The sequence below is a fragment of the Otolemur garnettii genome, unplaced genomic scaffold, assembly GCF_000181295.1.
Source record: "Otolemur garnettii isolate 467f Iridium unplaced genomic scaffold, OtoGar3 scaffold00213, whole genome shotgun sequence".
Taxonomy (NCBI): Eukaryota; Metazoa; Chordata; class Mammalia; order Primates; family Galagidae; genus Otolemur; species Otolemur garnettii.
In genome coordinates, this window is record NW_003852608.1 from 126,571 (window position 1) to 154,130 (window position 27,560).

A 27,560-nucleotide genomic window follows, 5' to 3' on the forward strand; every position below is an offset into this window, starting at 1 on the left:
CTAAAAGCAGAATTCAAGTCCAATATTCACAGAGTGTATGCGTCCTAGCTCTTGCTGTACCAAGTACCAATGATTCTATTTTTAAATAGCTAATAATATTCTGATTCAGTTTGTGTGTTAAAAGTGAGACAGCACCACTGAGCCAAGAGTGGATCCTATTTTCTACCCAGTTTAGAAAGAAAATAATCAATGAAAGGAGAGTACATGTGTGGGTTACTACAAAAGTTTTGAGACAAACTGTGTTATGGTCCGTTATTTCACTTCCAAGAAACAGTTGACAGCATCCTTTTTTTTTTTTTAAGACAGAGTTTCATTCTGTTGTCTAGGCTAGAGTGCTGGGGCATCAGTCTAACTCACAGCAACCTCAAACTCCTGTGATCCTCCTGCGTTAGCCTCTTAGGGACCTGAGGTACCCACCACTATGCCTGGCTAACTTTTTTATTTTTAGTAGAGACAGAGTTGCTCTTGCTCAGGCTGGTCTTGAACTCCTGAGCTCAAGCAATCCTCCCACCTCAGCCTCCCAGAGTGCTAGAATTACAGGCGTGAGCACTGTCCCCAGGGGGCAGTGTCCTTTCTGAGTCAACCATCCAAGTTTAACTTGCTTGGTCTGTCTGTGTTGCTGGAGAGCTTCATTTGTTTCCATCTGAACAGATTTATGTTTCGTGATTTTTGTACGTCTCAAAACTTTCATAATGACTCGTGTACCAATAATTATGGTACATTTTTATCCTGTACTTGACCTTAACTAAACAAAGTTTCAAGTAAAAATATTTTTTCTATTCTCATTTTTTCTGTTTAAGATTTCCCTTCACTTAATTGACATATCTGGCCAATAAAGTGGTTACTATCACTCATTAACTGAGTAGCAGCCAGCAAGAGGAAGCAGTGATGAGTCGGAGCCTTGTTTCAACTGGACTTCCCAAAGGAGAGGCCACAGTAACCAAGTGAGCAAAAGAAGGCGTGAAGGTTCTGACCAGGAATACAAACATAAAGGTAGCCACCACATAGTACTGTATTTCAAACACTGACACAATTTATCATCGAAATGCACCTGATGCCAGTAAGCAAATGATTACCTTTCTTCTTTGACGGGGAGTCTACTTTAGCTGCTGGTTTGGATTCCGAGGCAGCCTCTGCTGAGGATGGGCTGGGAAGGTGGTCCACATCTAACATAGATAGAATCTGGGGACTCTCCAGAGGCTGGAGGAGCTCTGCAGTGGGAGGGGTGTCGCTCAACTGCTTACACAGGGCTCTGGGCTTAGGTTTCACTATAGGACAGACAGTGTCTTCGATGGAAGCATCCTTCTCAACTTCACTTATGAGGCTGTCCTCACTGGGAATTACCCGAAAATGGGTATTTTCTGATGGTGTAATTGTAGCCGTCCTGGGATGATAGTCAGTTCTTTCTCTTTTGCTGACCTAAAAAGTTATATTGTTTAAAAATTACACGATTTTTCAAGGTGTTTATTGTAATTCATTTCTTTTTTTTTTGAGACAGAGCCTCAAGCTTTCCCCCTGGGTAGAGTGCTGTGGCATCACAGCTCACAGCAACCTCCAACTCCTGGACTCAAGCAAGTCTCCTGCCTCTGCCTCCCAAGTAGCTGGGACTACAGGTGCCTGCCACAACACCCGGCTATTTTTCGGTTGCAGCCGTCATTGTTGTTTGTCAGGCCCAGGCTGGATTCGAACCTACCACCTTAGGTGTATGTGGCTGGTGCCTTAGCTACTTGAGCCACAGGCGCCGAGCCTGTGATCCATTTCTTAAGCTGGTAATTGTGTTCATTTTATTTATAACAACTCATTCATTGAATATATTATTTTGAATGTGAAATATTTCATAATAGTGGGTAAAAACTAACAATTGTGTTTTATTCAATATCATGATATTTATAAAATAGTTACAAGTGAAGAGTTAAACACTGGGGAAGGCTATGAGGAACTAAGACAATTTTCAGATACTAAGAGGCAGAGAATATTCATTCCAGAGGAGAAAACTAAATGAAAATTTAGCCCTGTCTGGACCACCTCAGGCTCTGTTAAAACAGTGTACAAGTGGGTATCCTTCAAAAGTGAATAAAAAACAAAACAAACCAGTATAGAAGTGGCAAGTTAAGTCTACCTTCAATCATAGATAAAAGCAAAATGTGTATCTTTTAAAAACTAAATTCAATACAGAATCTAATCATTTTCTCTCTCAAAAAATGTATCTTCCCAGTTGTTTCTTCTTTCACTATAAGGTGGTAAAGAAAAAAAAAAAAGATCGTTTGTTTACTTGAAAAAGACAGAGTCTTGCTCTGTTACTCGGTACAGTACTGCAGTGGTGGCATCATAGCTCACTGCAACCTCAAACTCCCAGGCACAAGTGATCTTCTTGCTTCAGCTTCCCAAGTAGCTGGGACCATGACACACCACTGCATCCAGTTCATTTTTTTTTTCTATTTTTAATAGAGACAGGGGTCTTGCTCTTGCTCAGGCTGCTCTCGAATTCTTGCCCTCAAGTGATTGTCCCACCTTGGCCTCCCAGAGTGTTAGGATTAGAGGCATGAGCCACAGGGCCTGGCCCCTTCAACAACAACAAAACTTTAATAATGGATTTCCTGTTTAAAATGTCAGTGTACATTTTAGTTTCCTTTAAGGTGTCTTTTAAATTTTTCTTATATTAACAATATTATTGTTCACTACATAGAAATGTGAAATACTGCTGGATTCCTTTTGTGGTAAACATGTAGTGGAAATATTATGAAAAACGTTAACTTTAGGTTTACTTTTATGACCACATGAGGGCACTCCCATCGTTTATTAATAAATCCACAAGAGCTCAGTCAGAAACTGCCTCCTTTCCTCATGGGTGGAGGGATTCCAAGTCCAATCAGACAACCTCCATGGGCAAATACACCTTAATACCTTGGTAGATTCTGGAAATCCTCCCCATGTCCACTCCATGTGGGACTCTGATCTGAGCAGGCTCTCAGTGGGTTTCACCTCCAGCTCTGAATCACTCTTAGGACATGCTGTCTGGGAATAGGTGCTACAAATGCAACAAAGATCCATTATGACTTCAAAGTAGGTCAACAGATTAAAAGAAATAGATTGAGGCAGGTAAATTACCGTAAGTGATACCTGAAGATCTAACTGTAGAACAGTGTGACTACATGTTTTTTCATTATATTATTCACATTTAGTCAATAGTTGACACTAAAGGATTAGAATGTATGAACTGTAGATGGTCAAACTCTATACTGATTATACAGATCAACAACTAGCCAACACTGTACAGTAAGTCTGATCAAGTTTAGAAACAAAATTGAAAAAAGGTTCATACTTATGTTAAAAGCAAACATTTAGTGACTCCGCTACATGAAAGAAATGGGAAATATTCATTACTGTTAAATAATAGAAAAACAAATTAATACAGAACCCTCTGTTAAGCTGACCACCCAAGGGACTGTAACAACCTGGTCAACATAGGGAAGTAAGCCTAGTATACTGACACGTGCATGTGCATTAATTAGGTCAACTATGGAAGTTCTTCCTCTTTAAGAAACCAAGAAATCTGAAAGACACTTACTTCTCTAAAGGGGACCAATCTCCATCAGATAAGGGGTAGTGATCTCCAGCATGAAAGAGCAAAGGCTCCTTGTATTCGTCTTCCTTTAAGGAAGCATTTGAAGATCCTCTGTGAAAGGAATAATCAAAGAAAGGCAGAACAATGACATTTTTGTCAGCTTTTTAAAATATCCCTCAAATCTACTGACATATTACGTAAACAATAAAAACAAAGGCCAAATGATTAATAACTATCCCTCTTAAAAGGCAAATATGATGGAGAAGAGGGAATCTGCCAGAGCCGCACACCATACAGTACTGCAATTGCTATTTAAATATGAGATTAAAAATTCCTTCTTAGGGCTCAATGTCCATAGCTCAGGGGTTATGGAGCCAGCCAAACCAAAGAAACCGGAGCTGGCGGGTTCAAACCTTGCCTGGGCCTGGTAAATGACAACTACAATAAAAAAAAAAAAAAAAGTAGTTGGGCATTGTGGTGGGCGCCTGTAGTCCCAGATACTTGGGAGGCTGAGGCAAGAGAATCTCTTGAGCCCAAGAGTTTGAGGTTGCTGTGAGCTATGATGCCACAGCACTCTACCAAGGGCGACAAAGTGAGACACTGTCACCAAAATAAATAAATAAATAAATAAATAAATAAAAATAAAATTCCTTCTTACATCCCTTAGGGGTAATTGGTTCAAAAACTAAAAGAATAAAACTAAAGCTTTTTATATTATTTCATTAAGTCTTTACAAATCTGAGGTAGTAATATTCCATTTTAGATTTTAGGGAATCAAGAATCTAGAGAAACTTAATAATCGGTCCAAAATAAAAAAGTTAGTAAATACCTATATTCAAAACAAGCAAGCCCTCATTCTTTCCACTGTACTCCTCTGTATATTACAAAAAATATAAGAATATTAGCTGAAAATAAGAGATATGACTCAAAAATTCAAAAATACCCTAAACTCTTAAAAACCCAAGATTAATTTTCTGATTTGGTCTAGGGATTAGCCAAGAATTTTTTTTTTTTGGTTATTACTAAGTTTATTTTTATCTCAAGGTCTGAACACTGGATCCAGTCCAGGTAAGTGGGCTGTGTGAGAATTTTCTCTTTACTTAGAAAATTTGTTAAGTGGTGGAGATGTGAGAAATGTGTTGAGATTCATACAGAGACCTTGGAATTGTAGGAGAGTGAACTAATGCTAGTAAGTTTTAGTTAATTTGGTTTTCTTTAATTGGCAGAGTTAACCTTGAAAACATCCCAACAGTGGGCCTTGGTTTTCATCTTTAGTTGGAAATTTATCTCCCTGTCTGTACCACCGGGTCAACATGGGATATGTGGTGTAGCACACTGAAATTTCTGAAAAGCATAAAGTACAAAGAAACTCTGAGAAGTGTAAAGCATCGTATCATACAAGTTTAAGAAATTCCTTTTTTGTTGTTTTTTTGAGACAAAGTCTCATCCAGTCACCGACACCAACCTCAAATTCTTGGGCTCAAGAGATTCTCTTGTCTCAGCCTCCCGAGTAGCTGAGACTACAGGCATGTACCACAACATCGGGCTAATTTTTCTATTTTTAGAAAAATTAGAGAGATGGGGTCTTGTTCTTGCTCAGGCTGGTCTCCAACTCCTGAGCTCAGGCAATCCCCCTGTCTCAGTCTCTCAGAGTGCTAGGATTGCAGGTGAAATTTTTACAGAAATTCAAAGTTCTCATAGGATAGATACTAAACGTAAATGAGAATATCCATATCACTTAATTTGCTGCAGTTAAAAACAAGAATGGAAAACCAGTTCACTATCTTTCAGCATTATGTTTCTTAATAAGCTATCTTAATTTAGCACACTCTGTTTTACCACCAGCTCTAAGATGTAATAGTTTTTCCACATATCTATATCTTTTGATTTCCTTACTCTAACCTCTTCTCTTCCGGTAACTTTGGCATACAATCTCATTCAAGGGAAGAAAAACATACTTGAGAAAGGCAGGCCATCTAGGAAAAAATACTACATTTATCTTAATAGAGGAAAATGTAAAGGTAAACTGGGAATGGTTTTTACTTTCCCAATGTGAAGGAACACATAAACTTGACCCATCACTATTTGTATGTGTGAAAGTGGTCTGAAAAGAAGAACAGGGTAAAAGCCACACAAATTTCATTAACAGAAATTATTGCAGTAAAAATATTTCACCTTGGCAACATTTTATTGCAGTATAAAATCCAAGGAGAATTACGCAAAACAAATAGCATTTCATAAACTATTAAGGAAGAGAGACATCAGGTAGCATTGAGAGTTTACAATTCCAGAGAAACATGAAACAGCCTTTGCTGGGCATATTCTAAGAAAAAGAGACCCCATCAGAGTGACAGATAAGGTTTCTCATGTCAGGCTTCCCTGTCAGGCTTCTGACTCCTCTATGAGAACAGGACCTGTGAAGACTCCGGGCACTTTCACATGGCCCATATGCCTAAGAACAGTGCCCAGGGAGGCAGATGCCACAGAGTAACTTAAACCAAGCACACGATAGGAGGCTCCAAGGGAGTGTTCACAGTAGTGTGAAGAAGAAAGCATCAGCACGGATTCTGTCTGTGCTAAAGCACCGAGGGACCACTAACATAAACACCTGCACTGAGCAGAGGAGGTCAGCAGGCTGGTGAGGCTGAGGTTCACAGTCCACCTGTACAGGTACTTCCACTTCACAGAAGCACCTCAACATCCTGTCTTCAAACTCGGCATCATTTTGTAAGCCAACCGTTTTCCAATTCAAAAGCTAACAGGTTATTAGACTCTTACTACTGCTAAAATTAAGTGAACTGCATGCTTAAGATCTGTGAATGTTGTTGAATGTAAATTGTACCTCAACTTTTTTTAAAGGGGGGGAAAATCAACAGAAAACTAAAATAAATAGCCTGAATTTATTATATGAGATAAATTATAGGTGCAAAGAGTTTTAAACTACGTAATTATAGTAAGAGATAGATGGGGTTGCTAGCTACCCTGACAAAGATCACTAATTCTCTTAACAAGTAAGACAGCTGGCAACCTCAGTGCAGTATCTATCAGTGAATTTCAGTGTGGCTAAAGACCCAAGTTGGCATTTGGGCAAAGGACATTTCCCATAAAAGATATTCCTCGTAAGAGGACGAACAGACTGATGCTTCTTCACGTGTGCTGTGTGAGAAATGAAGGGGGGCGGGGGAAGGCAGTGAGTGTCTGGGAGATCCTCGTCACCCTGAATATCTGCCCTCAGCCCAGGAGAACATGGAGGGTGTGTTTACAGAGGCTAGTTACTCATCAGGAAACAAAGCAGGTAGCCTCAGGGCAATAGATGCTGTCTAGGAGAAGTCTTATGCTTTCTGGACTCAGCTTTCAGATGTAATTTTCTAAGCCAAGTCTCCTTTGGTGGATTAAAAATTGAGATTCCTTTTTGATGGTCTGGTCTTGATTCTTCCATTTTTGCTATTGCTGGATATTTGAAATATTTCCATCAGTGTCATGTTTCACGTATTTGCACTCAACACAATTTAAAAAGTCTCTTTCCTCCAAAATGGACATTGCCTAGGAGTAATGTTTTTAGTACATACACACACACACCCCTACTTGCCAAAGGACAAATAAAGCTTTCATGCTTTATTCAACCCCACAAGTCCATCTTAGGAAGGGCAAGAGACTCATCAGATTAAACCAAGCCATGTAGTTTAAAGCTCTTTGATGTCCAGAAAGGAGGTTTCTGGCTGTGTAATAGCAACCTGCTTCAAAGAATGATTCCCTCTTTCATTTGCCTCCTCTAAGAAGCCTTAATCAACCTAAGTCTATTAATAAAATTCTTAAAAAGTGAAGAGTTTAAACAGAATGCTATTACTCAAAACAAAACAAAAATATATTTTATGTATCTTCTCTGGAAAAATAATCTCTCCCGTAAGTGGTAGAGAGGCCAAGGAAAAAAGATTCATAATTGCTAGACCTCACAACTGCAAAAGCAGTAGACTTCCTATCCCTTCTCTCTCAGGTTCTTCAATGTGTTGTTTAATATGCTGTTAATGACCATAAGTACCTTCCCTCAGATTACCTTAGAATCTGATGCTGTACTTGACAGAAGCCTGGCAAACCATGTACTGCAATCCTTTTATTTCACAGATTAACAACCCAAGGCCCAGAGTGATAAAGAGGGCTACTGGTCTGCAATCTCTTAGTGGGGCCAGGCTACTTTTTAGCTAGCATTTATTTCAGAATACAACCTGAACTCTCACGACTGTTTACATTTTGCCTTCTTCTTTTTTAAAGTCATAATTAGGCAGATTCTACTTAAAAGAAATTTCAGGAAAGAGTTTCTCTAAGTGGTAACAGCTATAACAGGGACCTAAAGAAAAAGCAAAGAACCAAGATTCTAGTTTACGTGGGTTTTATAAGCTTGCTGACCAACCAAGCCAGGTGCTGGCTTAGAGATGGGCTGGCAACCCTTCATAACTGCCAACCAAATCGGTACTAACCAACAGCTTTGGCTGACACAGCCTTTCCATACAACCTAGAAAAAAGTAAGGCATATACAGATATCTCTGGCAATGCATTGACTCACAACACTCATTCACAGAACACCTGTACAGTGTGATTCTTGTGCATTCAGCAGGGTGCTTTAGAAATGTTTAAACTTCCCAAGTTGAAGCTGCAGGTTGTTCTTGTTCAGTTCCTAATTTTATTCTATTATTATGTTAAGAGAGGACACAATGTCAACAAAACTTTGGAAGCAAAGCATTACTTCACTGTTGTTAGTTTTTTATGGGGAGGGTAGGTCTTGAAAAAATTTTAGTCAAACATTTTTAGGAATAAAGCACTAAGTGAATGTTACAACGCTAATCCATGTGAAATTCAGATATGTAGTAGTATTTCAAGTTTTCTCAAAAGAACACATTAGTTCTTGCCCACCTACACTATATGTAAGACAAAACCTTTAAAATAGGAATTATTTACAATGTTTTTGACTCAAAAGAAATTAAGCAAGAAAAGACCAAAAGATGTTTATAGATTACTCATTCAAGAAAGGGAAGAATAAATAACCTTTAAGAGACAAAGGAGGGGCTCGGCACCTGTAGTTAAAGCGGCTAAGGAGTTAGCCACATACACCAGAGCTGGCAGGTTCGAATCCAGCCCAGGCCTGCCAAACAGTGACAACTACAACCAAAAAATAGCTGGACATTTGGTGGGTGCCTGTAGTCCCAGCTATTTGGGAGTCTGAGGCAAGAGAATCATATAAACCCAAGAGTTAGAGGTTGCTGTGAGCTGTGACGCCACAGCGTTCTACCCAGGGTGACAGCTTAAGACTGTCTCCCCCCACCCCCCCAAAAAAGGAGACAAAGGAGGGAAAAAAAGAAGAGTCTCCTTTTAAAAAACTATGGTTTTTAAATTAGCTTAAGATTCTTTGGCAACCAATTATACATAAATATATATGAGCAGAGTTTCAGAAAATTTATAATTAGAATGCTACCCAGCTAGTATTTTGCTACTGACAGAGAAAAAAAATTACCCAAATTTGATTTATTCAGGATTTAAAAATTTCACAAGTATAGTTTATGCCGGTCTATAAAGCCTAATATACTTTCTCCATGACTGTTTCCCACTTTCCATATTGTAATTCTAAAAGAGGAGTCTGCCTTCTATCAGAGCTGAAATCAAAGTCTAATATAGTCTGTGTTGGAGAAATAAAAAAGAATAACAGACAAGTCAGTTTCTGAGGAATAAAACAAAGGGTAAAAAAGTTTCATCTAAGAAAAATTACTACAAACATAGAATTTTATTCTAGGATCTACAATCCAGATTTCAAAATTTTAGAAAATGAGTTAATAGTTTTGTCAAAAAGGGATATGCTGCCTCATTTACTAATGTAGTATAATGATAATAATAATAACAACAACAATAATAATAGTCTTCTAGTGACTTGACCTTGATAAACAAAACTCATACTAGATTAAGTCAGAGTTTACTCTTGGTATATATTTGATTTCTGAAACTAAAGAAATTATTGCCTCTCTTTCCTATAATAAAAACATTTCAAGTTCGGTGTCTGTAGCTCAGTGGCTAGGGCGCTGGCCCATACACTGGGGCTGGTGGGTTCAAACCTAGCCCAGGCCTGCAGTCCCAGCTACTTGGGAGGCTGAGGCAAGAGAAGTGCTTGAGCCCCAGAGTTGGAGGGTGTTGCGAGCTGTTACGCCACGGCACTCTACCTAGGACGGCACAGTGAGACTGTCTCAAAAGAAAAACAAAAGAAAAATTTCAGAAGCTCTACGTTTCTCAGTAAGAAGGGTAAGAGCTCTCTTTTCAGCAGCTGAGTTGAACACATACACGTGGATCAGCATCTCCCCCATAAAGCCAACCTTCACTTCAAATAAAGGGTTTGGAAACACAGGGCCACTTGTGGCAGTAGCTTTTTGTCTTATAGTCACCAACACAAAGAGAACCACCCGGTCACACAGTCCTAGAACCAAAAGGGCCACTGAGTGGAACAGACAGAGGAAAATCAAATCTTGAATGAGAAAATATATTTTCTTTCCTAATTGTTACCTAAAGCCCAGACAATGCTGACTTGAGAACTGGAATATATATTTTGATTTCTTCCACTGAGCTGGTAAAATAAGTGGTGATCAAGATTTCTCACTTAAGGCTCGGTGCCTGTAGCTAAATGGCTAGGGCACCAGTCACATATACTAGCTGGTGGGTTCAAATCCAGCCTGGGCCTGCCAAACAATGCCAACAACCACAACAACAAAATAGCTAGACATTGTCGTGAACGTCTATAGTCCCAGCTACTTGGGAGGCTGAGGTGAGAGAATTGCTTAAGCCCAAGAGTTGGAGGTTGCTGTAAGCTGTGATGCCATGGCACTCTACCCAGGGTGACAGCTTGAGACTGTCTCTCAAAAAAAAAAAAAAAAGATTTCTCACTTAAAACAAATGAAACTCCTTCCTCTTCCAATGTACTAGGATATATTTTGATGATAAATAGAACTCTGAATTTCTCAGGAAAAGATGAGCTCTCCATTATAAGACCACTGGGTGGGAGATGCCAACGTTGTGTCTACCTGCATCTCCTTAACCAAGGGCAAAGCACTAACTCACATCTTCTTAGACTGACAACTCACTCAGCTTTTGCAAACTTGCTGTATGAAAAGAGACACCACCAGTCTGCTATAAGATGCATTTTAGTAGCACAACAGAATGTCTGATAGCAAATTTTGTAGAATTATAAGGAACAGGGGAAATGCCTCTCTGGCTTGATTCTACAACAAACCATGGAGGAGAAAAACGAGTCCAAATCTCGTATTACATCTCCGTGAAGGAAAAGGCAGCCTCTGGCTTTCCCTGCGCTCTACCTACAGCATAAGCTGATGGCCCAGCACCTGAACAAGACCCTTCCCAGGCTGAGCACCCTACCTTGCTGACTGGGAGCCCTTGTCGTCATCAGAGCTCACGCCCACGTCACATGTGTCTTCTGCTGCAGGAGAAGCAGCCTGCTCTTCCTTCTTACTATCTTGTTTGCATTTCTTTCTCCTTCGTTTTTTCTTTTTCACAGAACTTGGGGTGAAAACTGTCTCTGTTTCCAAGATGTGTGAGATGTCTGAACTCTGAGATGGTTTTTCATCTCCACCTGATTTCATCAAAGCGGTGTCAATATCTTTAAAGAATTGATCTTCGGTTGGAATTGGTGAGGTGGCGAGGTAAGCAGGAAGCTTTTCCTTAAGGAGAACACGGAGAAAGAAGAGTCAACAATGACAAACCGAATGGCAAATCAAACAATATTTTGAGATATCAATTTCACAGTGATAGAAAAAGTATCTTCTAAAATTAAGAAAGTTACAATGAACGAAGGCACTGCCTGCTCTGAGCAGGTCTTCATGCTGTTACACAAGCTGACACGTAACTGAGTACACGTAAGTACACGTGTACTCAGGACACGTAACTGAGTACATTTGGAGGAATCAATGTACCTGACCGGTATGGGATACCCCAAAGCTATGATTAAAGCAGAGTCAATTAAATTCTTGGCAAAGAAAAGGTCAAAGCAACAATAGCATTCCAAAAGCCTCTGCTAAGAACTTATGAGATGTAAGAACAGGATAAAGCAGAAGGCAGAGATTAAGGATACATGCACCAGACAAAGGGGAGCAGGACAGGTAAGTGAGGTGAGGAACTATGGAGAATGCAGAGTGGTCAATGCTTATGTTTTGCCAAATTAATTGAGGATGAAGACAATAATCTACAACAAATGACATCAGTGAATTTAACATGTTCTTTTAGGAATTGAAAAGAAAAAGAATAACACCTAATACTTAATACTGAGAGAATGATCAAGTCAGGTGTTTAGCAAATTAGTATCATAACAACCAATTTTTTGTTCCTTTGTATCACTGGGGAAAATGGAAGATTATTGTAACACAGATATAAATTAACCTCAGGGTAATCTATTATCAAAGCCAAGCAAGCAAGCAAGCTTTTGAACTTGGTAATATATTACCCTGAAGCTGAAGTTTTATTTACCGAGATGAAATCCATGTTCACTGTTAAACACTTTCGGAGAAACTGTGATAAGATATTCTGAATGACCCCAAGGTACCCAAATGAGAGGCTGTGGTCTTTTAATTTAATGATCTCTATTTACTTCTTGAAAGCTGTTTTTGCGTCTGGTGGTATTTCCCTAGTTCTATTACAGCCAGTATTTGTGGGATGAAAACAACTTGAATGCCTACTAATAAGAGAAAGGTTAAATAAATTAAGGTATATCCATACTATGGAATATAGTACAGCTATAAAAAGGACAGAGACCCAGAACTACTGACTTTACAGGGATGTTGATGATGTATGATCAGAAAAATCTGAGAGAAATAAAAGCAAATAAATGGCATCCAGATAGTGTTTTGACAAGTGTCATCCTCCTCTAAATCATGAACTCCTGGAGGGGTAGGGGGACTCCTTCATTTGTAGTATGTGACATAGAGTAGTAATGCCAATGTTTGCTGGATGAACCAATTTTTTATTTTAAATATATACACACTATAGCTGAGGAAATTTGGTCAATTTAGTCAGACATGGACTAGGAAAAAAAAGGCTGAAAAGGTGACATTCTCCAAGTTGACCTTGCTAAGCCTAGTTTTTAACAGCATCATCAGAATAAACCATGAAAAGCAGGTAAACAAGCTATCAATAACCCAGACTTCTCACTCACTGTATCTGCTGATTTACACAAAGTTCCATCAGTGTTGGGGACTATATGTGATTTAAAGAAACACAACAAAAACCTCTTGTTCTTGTGACAAATGTCATTTATTATATTTCACTCTATTCTTCTGTCCCTGATGAGGAAAATTTTTTGCTTAGGCCAAGTAAATGCAAACAAGGTAATACAAAACAAGTAATGAAGATACTAGAAGCAGCGCCAGTCCAGAAGGGTCTACTTCATACATCATACTATCTCGTGCCGCTTTACATACTGATCCCTAAGTTGCTGCCTTTTCTCTGAACTGAAAAATGATAAAAATAATCTCATTTCACTATTGTTTTTTATTTTATTTTTTGGAGACAGAGTCTCACTATGTTACTCTTGGTAGAGTGCTGTGACATCACAGCTCACAGCAACCTCAAAGTCTTGGGCTTAAGCGATTCTCTTGCCTCAGTCTCCCAAGTAGCTGGGACTACAGGTGCCTGCCACAACGCCCAGCTATTTTCTTGTTGTATTTGTAACTGTTGTTTAGCTGGCCTGGGCTGGGCTCGATCCTGCCATGTTCAATGCATGTGGCTGGCACCGTAACCACTGTAGTATAGGTGCTGAGCCGTATTTTATTTTTTTTAAAATGAGTTTGTAACACCAAATTGGCAGTTCATCTTCAAAAGCAAAAAAGAAGTCCTATATCTTTAGTAAAGAAAGATGTAATGATGCCTTCTAAAGAATTTTTCAAAAGATCCCCATTAACCCCACCAAAAACAGTTCTCTACTATCCAGATCAGCAGAAACACAGTGTGTGTGTTGAGGACAGGGCAGACAGGGCAAACTGTGTTCTCTTGGTGAAAGAAGCCAAACGTAATCATTGACAGGATTAAAGATACAGAGCAATTAATTAACTCTCAAGACCATAATAAATTAATTTCCGGGACTATTCAAGATTAGGGATGTAACATCCCCACCAAAATGATAAACATGATTTTCAAGTTTAAAGGTCACACGTGTATAAACACACAGCCAGGAAGAGATAAGCCGTCATTACTTAGACGGAACCAAATGTACTCAAATCAAGGTGTGAACCATAATGGAGACTCAATAAGAAAGCTTATTAAAGCTAGAAATGTGCCTCCCCTTATAAAAGGAACAAGTGCAAAGATTTTCTGTATGCTCCCCGCCTCCTGCAACTGGGTATAAAGAAAAGTTCCTTATCCCTCCAGCTCCGTTTTGACAGCTTAGTTCTTCAATCTGAGTTTTTTTTTTTTTTTTGGAAACAGAGCCTCAAGCTGCCCCCTGGGTAGAGTGCAGTGGCATCACAGCTCACAGCAACCTCCAACTCCTAGGCTCAAGCGAGTCTCCTGCCTCAGCCTCCCAAGTAGCTGGGACCACAGGCGCCTGCCACAATGCCCGGCTCTTTTTTGGTTGCAGTTGTCATTGTTGTTTGGCAGGCCCAGGCTGGATTCGAACCTGCCACCTTAGGTGTATGTGGCTGGCGCCTTAGTCACTTGAGCCACAGGCGCTGAGCCTTCAATCTGAATCTTAAAAGATTATCTAGCCAGCAACAACATTCCTGTTTGGGACACACACAGGAAGCCTGAGCACCATGTGTAAGGAGGGTGTAACCCATGAAAACTTACATATTCCTCTTCAGTCTCCTCCACAAAGAAAGCTTCTCCATTGTCACCCAACTTCATGTGAAGATCCACTGCATTGCCATTGATTTCTATATCAATCTAAGAGGAGAAACAAATGTGATTTGGCATTCAGTCTTTCCTTCAAGCTAAGCTAAATAAATTCTGCATTTTTAAGCCAAACTTGGTATTAAGCTTCAGCCCCAAAGAAAAACTGCTACCTGAATTCATTCCACCCCTAAAAACCAAAAGGACCTGGTAGAGAAAAGGGATAGATAACCAGGGATTGAAAGAAAATGTTTTAACCACCTATTTTACAAGATAGAAAAGGTTTGGATTAATTTCTCAAATGATGAAAAACAGAGGCTTTAACTTCATTGTCAAGCATTTGTAAATTTTCCAAGTTACAGTGCAAGCAGGCCTCACCTCATGCAGTTCAGACACATCCAAGTTTCCATAACCTCAGTAGGTGACCCTTGAGCTTCACTCCTCCACAGATCGAACACAACACTACGTCAACAGCAGATGCTGTACCCATCAGTGATCAATCACAGCACTTCCTCAAAGTCTATTACTGACTAGTCACTGTGTTATCTATCATTCAGTTGAGACACAGACAACAAAGCACGTAGTTATGTGGCTTCCTCATCTCCCAGTGACGAACCCATGTAACATATTTTATAAAAATGGACAAATGGGGCCAGGTACAGTGACACATGCCTATAATCCTAGTACTCTGGAAGGCTGAGGCAGGAAGATCACTTGCGCTCAGGAGTTTGAGACTAGCCTGAGCAAAGCATGACCTAAATAAAAATGGAAAATTGAATGAGGAAACTGGGAAAGAAATAAATGTAACAAAAAAACAAGAAGTGAAGTATGAATCTACCGTAAAGTGGAGTTATGATAGAAGTAAAATAATTAAAAGCAGCTTGTTCTGAATACCTTATTTATTGTTGCAGAAAGAAAGAAGTGCTCAAAAAGTGATGGGAGCATTACAATGGGACTCAACTTGAGGAGCTACACTGTATTACAGCCGAACTGAGACAATGTGAGCAACAATGTACTCAATACTAACATGAAACCAATATATAAACTTCTAAACAACTACACAAAAGAATTAACACCACTATAGTCTAGTGACAGGAGAGGAGGGAGGAAGGAAGGCGATTGGCAGGATCTCACCTAACGTGCTTGATGTGTTCAGCAAGCTCCCTGGGTGAAGGGCTCAACTACAACCTGAACTTTACCTTAGAAATGAAAATAAAGTAACCTAAACATTTATACCCTCAGATTCATCTGAAATTTAAAAAAAATGGATGAGGGATAACTCATATTATAAAATTAATAAATGATTGAATAATTAATAGAAGAAACAGTTCTTGATAAGACAGAATTTCCATTAATAAATGGATAGAAACAGGGAAGTGCCTGTGGCTCTAATGGGTAGGGCACCGGCCCCATATGCTGGAGGTGGTGGGTTCAAACCCAGTCCCAGCCAAAAACAAAAAAAGAAAGAATAGAAACAGAAAAATCACCATTTGGAACTGTCACAGAGTGGGAAAGACTAAGATGACAGGACTATAAAATGCTCCTTTTACTGGTGGAAATGATTTTATGGGTACAAACATGTTAAATGAGCAATTAATAAATACAGAGTAACAAGTTAAAAAAATTCTATCCCATTTAAGAAATGTTAATAAAACAATTACAAAAAATGCCTTTACTTCTACTTTTTAAATAAAATTGCTACATAGATCAGTTTCCACAAGACAAACATTAACCCTAACCATTTTCCACTCAGCCTTCCTTAATATTTTATATGACTCCAAATATTTACTGCAGAGAAACTCAGGCTGGTATAAATCACTTTAGCATCTCTGAAGTCAAAATTTCTGAAGTAGCTACAACAATAGCAATTTCTTCAATAACCATATAAATAATGTTCACCAACTTAAAAAGTTATGTGAAAACTGAAACAGTTTTTGTTTCTAGGCTATTTAAGCCAGGAGATAAGGAAAAACTAAATTAGCTCCATAATTCCACATTTTATTTATTTATTTATTTTGGCCAGGGCCAGGTTTGAATCCACCATCTGCAGTTTATGGGGCTGGTGCCCTACTCTCTGAGCCACAGGCGCCGCCCCATAATCCCACATTTTAAGTTTTTTAGGATGACTTAATTGAACTATTTAATTTACGGCTAGGCATAGTAGCTCATGCCTATAATCTTAGCACTCTGGGAGGCTGAGGTGGGTGGATTACTCAAGATCAGCCTGAGCAAGATTGAGAGCCCATCCCTACTGAAAAAAAATATAAACCAGGCAGGCATCATGGTGGGTGCCTGTAAGTCCCAGCTACTTGGGAGGCAGAAGCGAAAGGATTGCTTGAACCCAAGAGTTTGAGGTGTTGTGAGCTATGACGACACTATGACATTCTACCCAATGTGACAGAGTAAGACTGTCTCAAAAATAAAAATATCAAAATTTAACAAAAATATTTTACTTATTCAACTAGAAGTTAGACACAGGAAATAATTAAAATAATCATCTCTGTTGATTTAGTTGTTTAGGTTAGAGTCTTTGTTTAGGTTAAATTAAATACAAACTATTTAGTATTTTATATTTAATAAAAAAGATACAAACTAGTATTCTTCAAGATTTTCATTTTAGGCGGTTATAATTTATCCAATGTAGCTGGGAAAATAGAATAATGCTTCTTTAAGATGCAAACTCAGAATCTAAACTGTTCATCTTAGAAAAATTAACACGTTACCATCTTTACTTTTAGAGATCAAGTATGATATTATTCAAAATGACTACTTTATTCTCTTGATTTGACTTTGAATAGAATTTGGTCTTTCCAAAATTTAAATCTAACCTCAAGCTGTGCCAATATGTAATATATTTAAAAGAATATGCCATGAGTTCTTTAGAGAAACAGTACCAAGCTGGAATAAATACTTCCCAAAGTGATTAATCATTTTAAAGAGGACATTCATTTTGATGCATTAAATTCTAGTAAACTAGCTTTCAAAATAACCACTCATTTTCATACAGTTACACTTCCTATATTGTGGCTCAGTCTTGCTCAACATGAGTAAGATGTTGAAACGGAATCAGTACTGTGAGAAATACTGGATGTTAGACACTTGATTTGGTTTGCCCTTCTTTGGGTCTGTCTTTTGGGGATTAAGTCATCCTCTATTTCAGACCACATACAGGTTGAACATCCCAAATCCAAATATCCAAAATCTAAAATCAACATTTTTTTGAGTACTGACATAACACTCAAAGGAAATGCTCATGGAGTACTTCAGATTTTGAATTTTTTGATTTGGGATGCTTAATCAGTTAAGTATAATACTAATATTTCCAAAGAAAAAATATGCACTCCAAAACACTTCTGGTCCCAAGCATTTCAGATAAGTGATACTTAACCTGAATTTCAAGTGTAGCTTCAGGGAGTCAAGGTGGGGCTGCTATGCAAGCCAAGCCCGTCAATATGTTCCATCCCTACCTACAGTAACAGACGGGTAGACTAAAATATTGGGACTTCTGTAGAAAACTTCTGTAAGAAGCTCTTTCCACTGGGGCTGATTAATGGAAAGTGCGCCTGGCGGTATTGGTAATTCAACTTTAGAGGGAACCCACACAAACAGAAGTAGAACTGAGATGGAGAAAGAGTTCTGATAATTCCTTTAGAGCAGCAGTTCTCAACCTGTGGGTTGTGACCCACAGGAACTGTATTAAAGGGCCGCGGCACTACGAAGGTTGAGAATCACTGCTTTAGAGCCTCTTAATACAGCCCTGACTAAAACAAATACCTCTGGACTCTACCTATGCAAGTTTTTCTGCCTAAGCTAGTGGGAGGTGGATTTCTGTTATCAGCAATGAAAACAGTTCTAATACACTGGGCTATGTAACTCTGGTAAATATGAACAAAAATTAATATTTAAAAACAAAGTATAATAGGTTTACCTTCTAAATTTAAATTCTTGAGTTATGAAATGTACTCAGAGTACTAGCATTCCATCAAGCAAGAACTTATCAATGGGAGTGGGAAAATTATTATATTGCATCTCTTCACACAGGGGTTTTAGGTTGGACATGATTTCAAGTCCACTTCATAAGTATATATTGAAAATTTGTTTCAAGTAAGGTTTCAAAGTTTAAAAATCAATGACCATGGCTGGGCATGGTAGCTCATGCCTGTAATCCTAACACTCTGAGAGGCCGAGGCAGGTGGACTGCCTGAGCAAGAGTGAGACACTAGCTCTAAAAATAGCTGGGTGTTGTGGTGGGCACCTGCAGTCCCAGCTACTTAGGAGGCCAAGGCAAAAGATCACTTGACCCCAAGAGTTTGAGGTTGCTGTGAGCTGTGATACCAAGGGTGACGAAGTGAGACTCTGTCTTTAAAAAAAAAAAAAAAAATCAATGACCAGCACTGCCTAACCCAAAACTGATTCAAAGTAAAACAAATAGTTAATGCAAATTGCCAGCACTATCTCAAAGCACATGGTATCAGTTTTACCATCACAGGAAAGCTGTGTTTCCGTAAATCAAAAGGCCTAACTGCCTTCCAAACATATATTTGGGGTTTCTGGAATATCAAAGGAGGAAGGAGAGGGTAAAAATTTCTCAATTCCTATGTCTCATGGATATACTCCCATTAAAAATTCAAGGGTTTGACAAGATATTTAACACAATTAATTGTGAGGCTCTGTACAAAATTATATCACTTCTTAAATCAGAAACACATAGCATGCAGAAAAAGTTTTTTGTTTTGAGACAGTCTCAAACTGTCACCCTTGGTAGAATGCCATGGCATCGCAGCTCACAGTAACCTCAAACTCTTGGGCTTTAATGATTCTCTTGCCTCAGCCTCTCAAGTAGCTGGGACTACAGGTGCCTGCCACAAATGCCCAGCTATTTTTGTTGTTGTTGTTGCAGCAGTTGTCATTGTTGTTTCAGCAGGCCTGGGCCGGGTTTGAACCCACCAGCCTGAGTGTCTGTGGCCGGCGCCCTTCCCACTGAGCAACAGGCACCGCCAGAAAAAGTTGTTTTATCTGCTCAGTCACCATTTACAGATGGCTTAAGTGCTTGTATACATCTGCCTGCAGGTTCCATTTTAAAAGGCCAGAGGACTGACCCAAAGTGCTGATCAAAAAGATGCCAGCCAAAAAACTAACCAACAAAAAAGCGTCAGAAACAATTTTAGAGATAGATTCTTACACAATTAACGAGAAATTTCACTGCATAAACAGTTTGCTGCTGATTCTCCCCTCCCCCCCCCAAAAAAAACCCCAAACAGATCCAGTCTGAAAGCACTATTAGTATTTCTGGAAAGAAAGAAAAAATTCCAGAGACTCTAAACTGTGGCTAAACAACACTTTTGCAATGGAAAGTTTCTAAACAAAATGCAACCGCTTTCTTTCACTTTCTAAAGGGTGACTCTGAACAGAGGCCAGCCCACAGAAACCCTGCCACTGTGCAGTGTGGCTCTCCAGTGGAAACTGATTCTGTAACACACAGTAGAAATGAGAATTTTTCATGGAAGGGGAAAGCAAAGAATATCTAGTTTTGTGAAATCCTTTTTCTTTCCCCTCAAAATAATATACTTAATTACACAGAAGCAAATTTCTATTTAGAGAATATAAACTACATAAAATAGCAAAAATCTGAAAATATATGTTAGACTGGCACAGTCCTCTAACACATACTTTTAAGTCCATGCCAGAAAATGGTGAGGATCTTCTGTCATGCTTAAAAATCTTGACAAAACTCTGGCAGGCCGAGGTGGGTAGACTACCTGAGGTTAGGAGTTCAAGACAGGTAGACCCTGTTTCTACTAAAAAACAGAAAAGCTAGCCAGGAGCTGTGGTGGGTGCCTATAGTCCCCACTACTCAGGAGGCTGAGGCAAGAGGACTGCTCAAGCCTAGGAGTTTGAGGCTGCTGTTGAGGGATGACACCACAGTACTTTACCCAGGGTAGAGAGAGAGACTCTGCCTTAAAAAAAATAAAAATAAATAAAAACTTGACAAAACCTCTCTACATTATAAAACCTCTCTACATTATAGAGGTAGATACCATAGGGTAAGGGTAGAAAGAAAACTATACTAGATACCAGCAAAATTTTATCACTAGCTCAGTTTTCTAACTTGATTGACATCAGATATACTAGCAAACCTAACTACTCCATACCTGAAAGAGAATATTAAAAAAAGAAAATATATGGGCATATATTGGGCAGTGCCTGTGGTTCAGTGGGTAGGTCGCTGGCCCCATACACTGAGCGTGGCAGGTTTGAACCCAGCCCCGGCCAAACTGCAACAAAAAATAGCTGGGCATCGTGGCAGGTGCCTATAGTCCCAGCTGCTGGGGAAGCTGAGGCAAGAGAATCGCCTAAGCCCAAGAGTTGGAGGTTGCTGTGAGCTGTGATGCCACAGTAGTCTACCGAGGGTGATATAAAAAAAAAAACAAAAACAACCAACACAAATACATTCTTCCTGAATAAAAGTCAAGCAGCCTATGTGTCTGTGGGTTTGCATTTCAGGGAGATTTGGGGAGAAGTCCTGGTATCAATAATAATTCAGATTACAAATAATATTTTACAGCTTCATTAATTTCCTTTATGGAAATTTAACGTATTCTTGATTACATCAACCTATTCCAGTTAAAATTCTTAAATACTGGGTGGTGCCTGTTGCTCAGCAGGTAGGGCGCCAGCCCCATATACCAAGGGTGGCAGGGTCGAACCCAGCCCCAGCCAAACTGCAACAAAAAAATAGCCAGGCATTGTGGCAGACACCTATAGTCCCAGCTATGCAGGAGGCTGAGGGATGATAATTGCCTGATCCCAAGAGCTAGAGGATGCTGTGAGCTGTGATACCGCAACTGTGAAACTGAGGGAGACAAAATAAGACTGTCTCTTAAAAAAAAACTTCTTAACTACTATATAAGGTATAGGAAATTTTTTTTTCTAACTATGTCTAACTTTCCCACTTACAACTCTAGCTTCTATTTTGGTCTTCTGAGTTGTAACATGTAGAATTATAATAATTTTCGGTTTCTTTTTCCCTTGCAGAATCTCCCTGTCACAGGGCTTTGTTAATTTAGAAGCAACTTCAAAAGCAACATTGTCTTCAACATCATGTAGGGTTTCTTTAAAAAAAAGGAGAGGGGCCCAGAGAGCTCACAGTAAGCACGTCCTCACTGGCACTGTGTAACTTTCCCCCTCCTAAGGAAAGACAACGCACTGCACTCACCACTTTCTCTTTGGATCTCAGGACTCCCAGCTTCCCAAACCGAACGTGGAAAGGTGAACACTGATAGGTGCCATCCTGCTGCTGCACCACGATGACATCAATACACCCAGAGAGGGTGGCCTGGTTAATGCCCTTGTAGAGCTCCTTCACAGTGACAATCACCTGCCCCGCCAGCTGTCCCACATAATTCATGGTTTGAGACTACAAGGAAAAAAAAATCATATGAGATGTTAACACTGAATGTGTGGATCTACCAACAATGACAAAGAAATAAAAGTAGTGACCAAAAATTCATTGCTCATTTGTAGACCAGATTTCCTGTCATTACCTTTGCTAATTTTTAACCCCAGAGTCCTATGCTATCACAGTTTCTACACATTTCCATGCATGGACAATCCCAGACTGTCCTTTTATCCAAGAGGCTGTTCCAACCAGAGCCTGAGGCACAAGAAGTTCCCTTTCCTTTCTCACATCAGGGATAGTGCCAACTGCCATTAGGGATTTTCCTCTAAAGTTCAGGACCAGCACAGAATCACCAGAACGCTGACCAATATTGCCCCCTGCCCAAGATTGTCTAGAGCCTGGGACTGCTGCATCTCCTCCGGCCACAGCAGCCACACAGATAAAAACTAATGAAGATAGCCCCAAAGTCCACCCCGAGGAGAAACTGGAAATTCACTTTACAACAGGAATAATGTAGTGAGTGAGAGATGCATTCTGCACTGACCCGTGATCTAAGCTATCACTATTCAGATACAGGCTAGATTAAATAAACTCTGGTGAGTGGTCCTAGCCCATTGATAACATTACTTCTAAGGAAAATCCCTTCAATGTCTCTACAACTAGTTGGAGCATATATTCATGATCCACCAAGTTTAAAGCACAGAAAAGGTTCCTCAACCTCAATTCACTATTAAAATCAGGATTGTCAGGGCCTATAAGAGGTCTATGACAGAGGGGGAAGGCTGCAGCTGAAGCCAAAGTTGGCTTCATCTCCATGGTCCTATCCTCTTCTAATTTAAAAACAAAACAACAACAAAAAACCCCTTTACCCTAGCGTTGTCAGATTTCACTTCCAGCTACTGAATACACCTCCACATTTCACTTGTTAAGACACCCCCTTAATATTATATCAAAGTACAATTCAGTGAAAGCCATTCTTCTGCGACCAGAGTAATAGAGACCTAACAGGAGACCCTCCACTGCTCAGGCTAGTTCAGAGGCTGTCCCCCAAACACACGCAACTGACAGACTGTTCTCCACGCTATTCACTGTAAGCCAGCAGTTCTCAACCTGTGGGTTGAAGAACTGTATTAAAGGGCCATTTGGCATTAGAAAGGTTGAGAGCCACTGCAATAAGCTCAAGTGACTCTCTGAACCCACCTTTGGTGCTGCCTTGAGCTCAAAGTTCCAGAGAGGACATTCTATGTTGCTAGGCAAGTCCAAAGCAGAACTGGGAAAAAGAACACCATGCCCTTGGGAAAACTCAGGGGTCTGGCAGGCCTTGTGCCACACAGAACCTCACTGAACTCTCCATAGCCAAGTGAGTGCCCCAGCAGAGCCCTGATTTGACTCAAAAATCCTTTCTATTCCTACAGACAAATGTGTAATCAAAGTTCCTCAGTTCTAGACCATGAAGCACAACCATAATAATTTTGCCCTGGAAAATTTTTTTAAATATTTAAAGCTAATGTTACCAAGGCCCCAAAATGCACCTGCAGGAGAGCTCCACTGTGAGCTACGTAAACTAGCTGCAAAACTTACCACTAAATAACAAAATAAGGTGGAAACAATTACAATCTGGCAATGATTTGGGTTTTAGAATGAGTGATTTCATCTTGATAGCTAGGCCAAATGAAGTGCATATCCAGCAATCAGTAATTATTTTTTGAGTGAATAAAATAATCATCAAATAAATCAATAATAACAAGACTAAAAAATAAGAAACATGTGGGGTAAAAACAGTGTTTCATCAGAATATTCAACATTTAAAACAATTAACTTTTCTATTTTCAGATCACTGTAGACTGACACGCAATTCTAAGAAATAATGCAGCTAGTTTTCACGGATCCTTTATCCAGGTTCCCTGATTGTGATGTTGCATTAGTTTCCCAATCAGGCTATCGACACTGATTAGTTAAGATTTAAGACATTTTTCTTCTCTTTTTTGAGACAGTCTCACTTTACCGCCCTCAGTAGAGTGCTATGATGTCATAGCTCACAGCAATCTCAAACTCTTGGGCTCTAACGATTCTCTTGTCTAAGCCTCACAAGTAGCAGGGACTATAGGCACCCTCCACAACATCCAGCTATTTTTAGATGAGGTCTCCCTCTTGCTCAGGCTGGTCTCAAACCTGTGAGCACAGGCAATCCACCTGCCTTAGCCTCCCATAGTGCTAGGATTATAAGCGTTAGCCACCATGCCCAGCCAAGATTCTGGACATTTTCATTATCACAACGATCCCTTTTGCTGCCTTCTACAGCCACACTGAGTTCCCTCCCACCACCCTCCTTTTCCCTCCCTCCTGAATCTCTCCAGCAACCACTTATCTGCTCTCCACTTCAGTATTTTGTTATTTTAATATGTTATCTACTATGTATAAAATGTATTTGAACATATAATCAATGTAAAATTACTTTTTAAATTTTTTGTCATTTTAAGAGAAAATTATATGAGTAGGAACATATTGTACATAACCTTTTGGAGTTGCCTTTTATACCCTCAGCATATTTCTCCAGAGATTCATCCAGGTTTTTCTGACAACAGTCTGTTCCTTTTTATTGCTGAGCAGTAGTCCAGGGTACAGATATACTATTGTTTGTCTACTCAGTCACCTGCTGAGGGGGAGCTGAGCTATTTTTGGCCTTTATAAATAAAGTCATTATTCTAAGTGAATATTGTAATTCATGTCCAGGTTTTTGTGTGAAAATGAAATTTTCATTTCATTGAGATAAATGGCCAAGTATGAAACTGCTAGGTTGCACAGAAATTGCATGCTCAGTTTTTTTGGAAATTGCCAGAACTGTTTTCCAGAGTTGCTGTAACATTATTTTATGTTCCCACCAATAATGTAAGGCAGTGTGTGCAAGATCCAGTTATTTCACATCCTCGCCACAGTAATCATTTATTTAGCCAGGACAAGAGGAGTATAGTGGTATCAATTGTAATTTGCATTCCCCCAATGGCTAATGATGCTGAATACCTTTTCAAACCCTGATTCACCACGTGGACCTCACTGAATTTTGTTTCATAAGAAAGCATGGCGACTAATCTAGACATCCTTATCTCCAGGGTCACAGTGTATTATTTTTGTATGTCAAGAAAGTCTCTAAAAATAGAAATAAAATAAAAGCAAATCCAGCCTTAGGTATTTCATCTTTTTGCCCTCTTTTACCAAGTAGTTAATTCTTGGCAACCTAGAATGGTTCATGAGAAATTTCAAATTCTCTAAGTAATACATATTCATGACAGGCTTTTTGGCTATAATGGCACACACATTACATGTCATCCAAGAAGTCAATTTTTATATTGCTGCTTGACCAATGATGGCAATGTTAAAACATTTTCTTACAAATAAAAAAAATACATAATTAACTGTGTAGGCTCTTTCTTAAGTAAAACTAAAACATGATATCTTTCAAGCATCTACATTCAGCCACAAATAACTCTTAAAAACACAACTGTGTAATAAGCTTAACATCAACTAGACCATAAAATCCATAATTAAGTGTAACTATTAGCTATTCAAGGATGATTTTAACTGCCATGGTTAAAGGATGCACACTGTTGTTACACATGAAAATCTATTGTATAAGTGCCAGTTGCTAAATGTAGAAAAATACAGGCTGCCAAATGATTGGTTTTCTTGTGGCAGATATATAAAAATTCCATTTAAACTATGGAGTCTGGGAAAACAAAGTGAAGTGAGGCCTGGAGCCTTAGCACGTCCTGCACCCTGGGACTGATGAGCAGCAACCTGCCAGAGGGTCACCCCAACAAAGCTGGAGGAAAAGCAGTTGACCATCAGATGCACCAGGGGCTGTTAAACAGCTTCCTCTTTAAACAGAATCTAGCACCAGAGTAGTTTATTCCTACATACCAGCCCACACCAGCCATAAGAAAGCCTAAAATGAACAAAGACAGGCCTGTTCTGGTCAATGCTTATGAAAGCCAAACTAACTCTGAACCAAGAGCGGAAAATGCATGTCATCAAGTAACCGTAGTCACACAACAGGTGGAACTCCCACAATTAGCATCTGAAGTAAAAGATTAAAAAATATAGTAAAACAATGTGCACTGTAAACTATTCATCATACTTTACAGTGAAAGGTGAGGGAACAGAAAAGGAAAGAATGGAGCGTTTACAAAGATCAAGAAAGAGGGATACAGAAACAAACAAAAATACAGAGACAAGGCAAAGACTGAATACATAAATCAGAAAGGCGGGCTGACCTGGAGATGCCCACACAGAAAGCAAAATGTGGAACTGAAGGATGTTCATGGAGCACCATCCCTATCTTGACGCAGATCAACAAAAATTGTAAGATGTTACTGCTTACTGGAACTGGGAGCGTTCATCCAGCCCAGTCTTTTAACACATCAAAAATGCTTCTGGCGGATCTGTGAAATATGGTAATAATCACATCAGCAGCAACTTTGAGAGATTACTATGTTTCAATTTCTGAAACTTACATGTTTCAAATTCTAAAGCTTATATGTTATCATCTCAGAACCTTAAAAGTATTATTTCTATTTTTAGAATTGAGGCTGAGAAAGGCTAAGTTGTTATAAACTGAATATTTATGGCCACCCTCCTCTCAAATTCTTATGTCGAAGCCTTAACCTCCAATGTGATGACATTTGGAGGTGGGGCCTTTGGCAAGTAATTAGGTTTAGATGAGGCCATAGGGTGAAGCCTCCATTTGATAGATTAATGTCTTCATAAAAAGAGAAAGAGACCAAAGCCACGCTCTCTCTCCCTCTCCTTTCCATAGGAAGATACAGCAAGAAGTCTGCAAGCCAGGAAAGGGGCTGCACTTTGACCCTGCCTGCACTTTGATCCTGGACTTCCTGGTATCATGAAAAATAAATGTCTGTTGATTGAGCCACATTTCTTTAAGTCAAATACCATCTACGGTACTTTGTTACAGCAGCCTGGCTAAGACAAGCATCTTCTTTAACATCACAGGCTATACTTCTTTAAACTTCTAGTTGACAGAGACTTCCCACTTCACACAGTTCATTACAGTATCAGACAGCTCTCGTTGTCATGTCCACTAGAATGAGTATCACTACATCACAACAAACAGTGGTGCCCTCTTCTAAAAGACACTGCTACACACTGAAGAATTTACTACTGTACAGCTACAACTAGGTCTCATCTGGTCTGGACTGTGCACTCTGGCTCCTTAAAATATCTGAAATGACTAGGTTTACTTTTGCTTTTATGACAAACTAGAGAATTGTCTCTGTCTTTCTTTAAACAAGATACCCAAACCAGACACAAGGGCTCAGACACAGCCTGACTGATACACAGTGTACACAAGATACAGTGTGCCATTAGGTACCTGCCCTACGGGCTGGATTAAATGTTCAGAGCTTCTAAGACAAAGAAGTACTTACTGATCACTACAAAACAGAAAAACAAAATCAACAGACAATATAGCAACTACCCTATTAGAGGCCAAATGGCCCTTCACACATAAAATTCAACAGGCCAAATAGTCCTTCATGCATGAAATTCAATATTGCCCACTATCAGATATTCCTTATCAAATATTTTAAGGTGAAAAGAAGATACTAGAATAATTGGGTAGCTTTTAAGATTCATTTCACCAAAAGCTTAAAGATTAGCTTAGAATCTTTCCTAAGCATCAAGGCTCGGCGCCTATAGCTCAACCGGCTAAGGCGC

At 39.3% G+C, this 27,560-nt stretch overlaps 1 protein-coding gene across 1 annotated transcript in view; it reads right to left on the minus strand.

The window, feature by feature from the left end:
• Positions 1-27,560, minus strand: part of LPIN2 (lipin 2) — a 60,575-nt gene that overhangs the window by 19,876 nt on the left and 13,139 nt on the right. The window contains exons 2-7 of the mRNA XM_003801612.3: positions 21,648-21,848; positions 14,390-14,485; positions 10,973-11,274; positions 3,569-3,676; positions 2,905-3,028; positions 1,077-1,419 (exon numbers count right to left, since the gene is read on the minus strand). Coding sequence (XP_003801660.2) covers positions 1,077-1,419; positions 2,905-3,028; positions 3,569-3,676; positions 10,973-11,274; positions 14,390-14,485; positions 21,648-21,848 — 1,174 coding nt within the window. The remainder of the gene's footprint in view (positions 1-1,076; positions 1,420-2,904; positions 3,029-3,568; positions 3,677-10,972; positions 11,275-14,389; positions 14,486-21,647; positions 21,849-27,560) is intronic.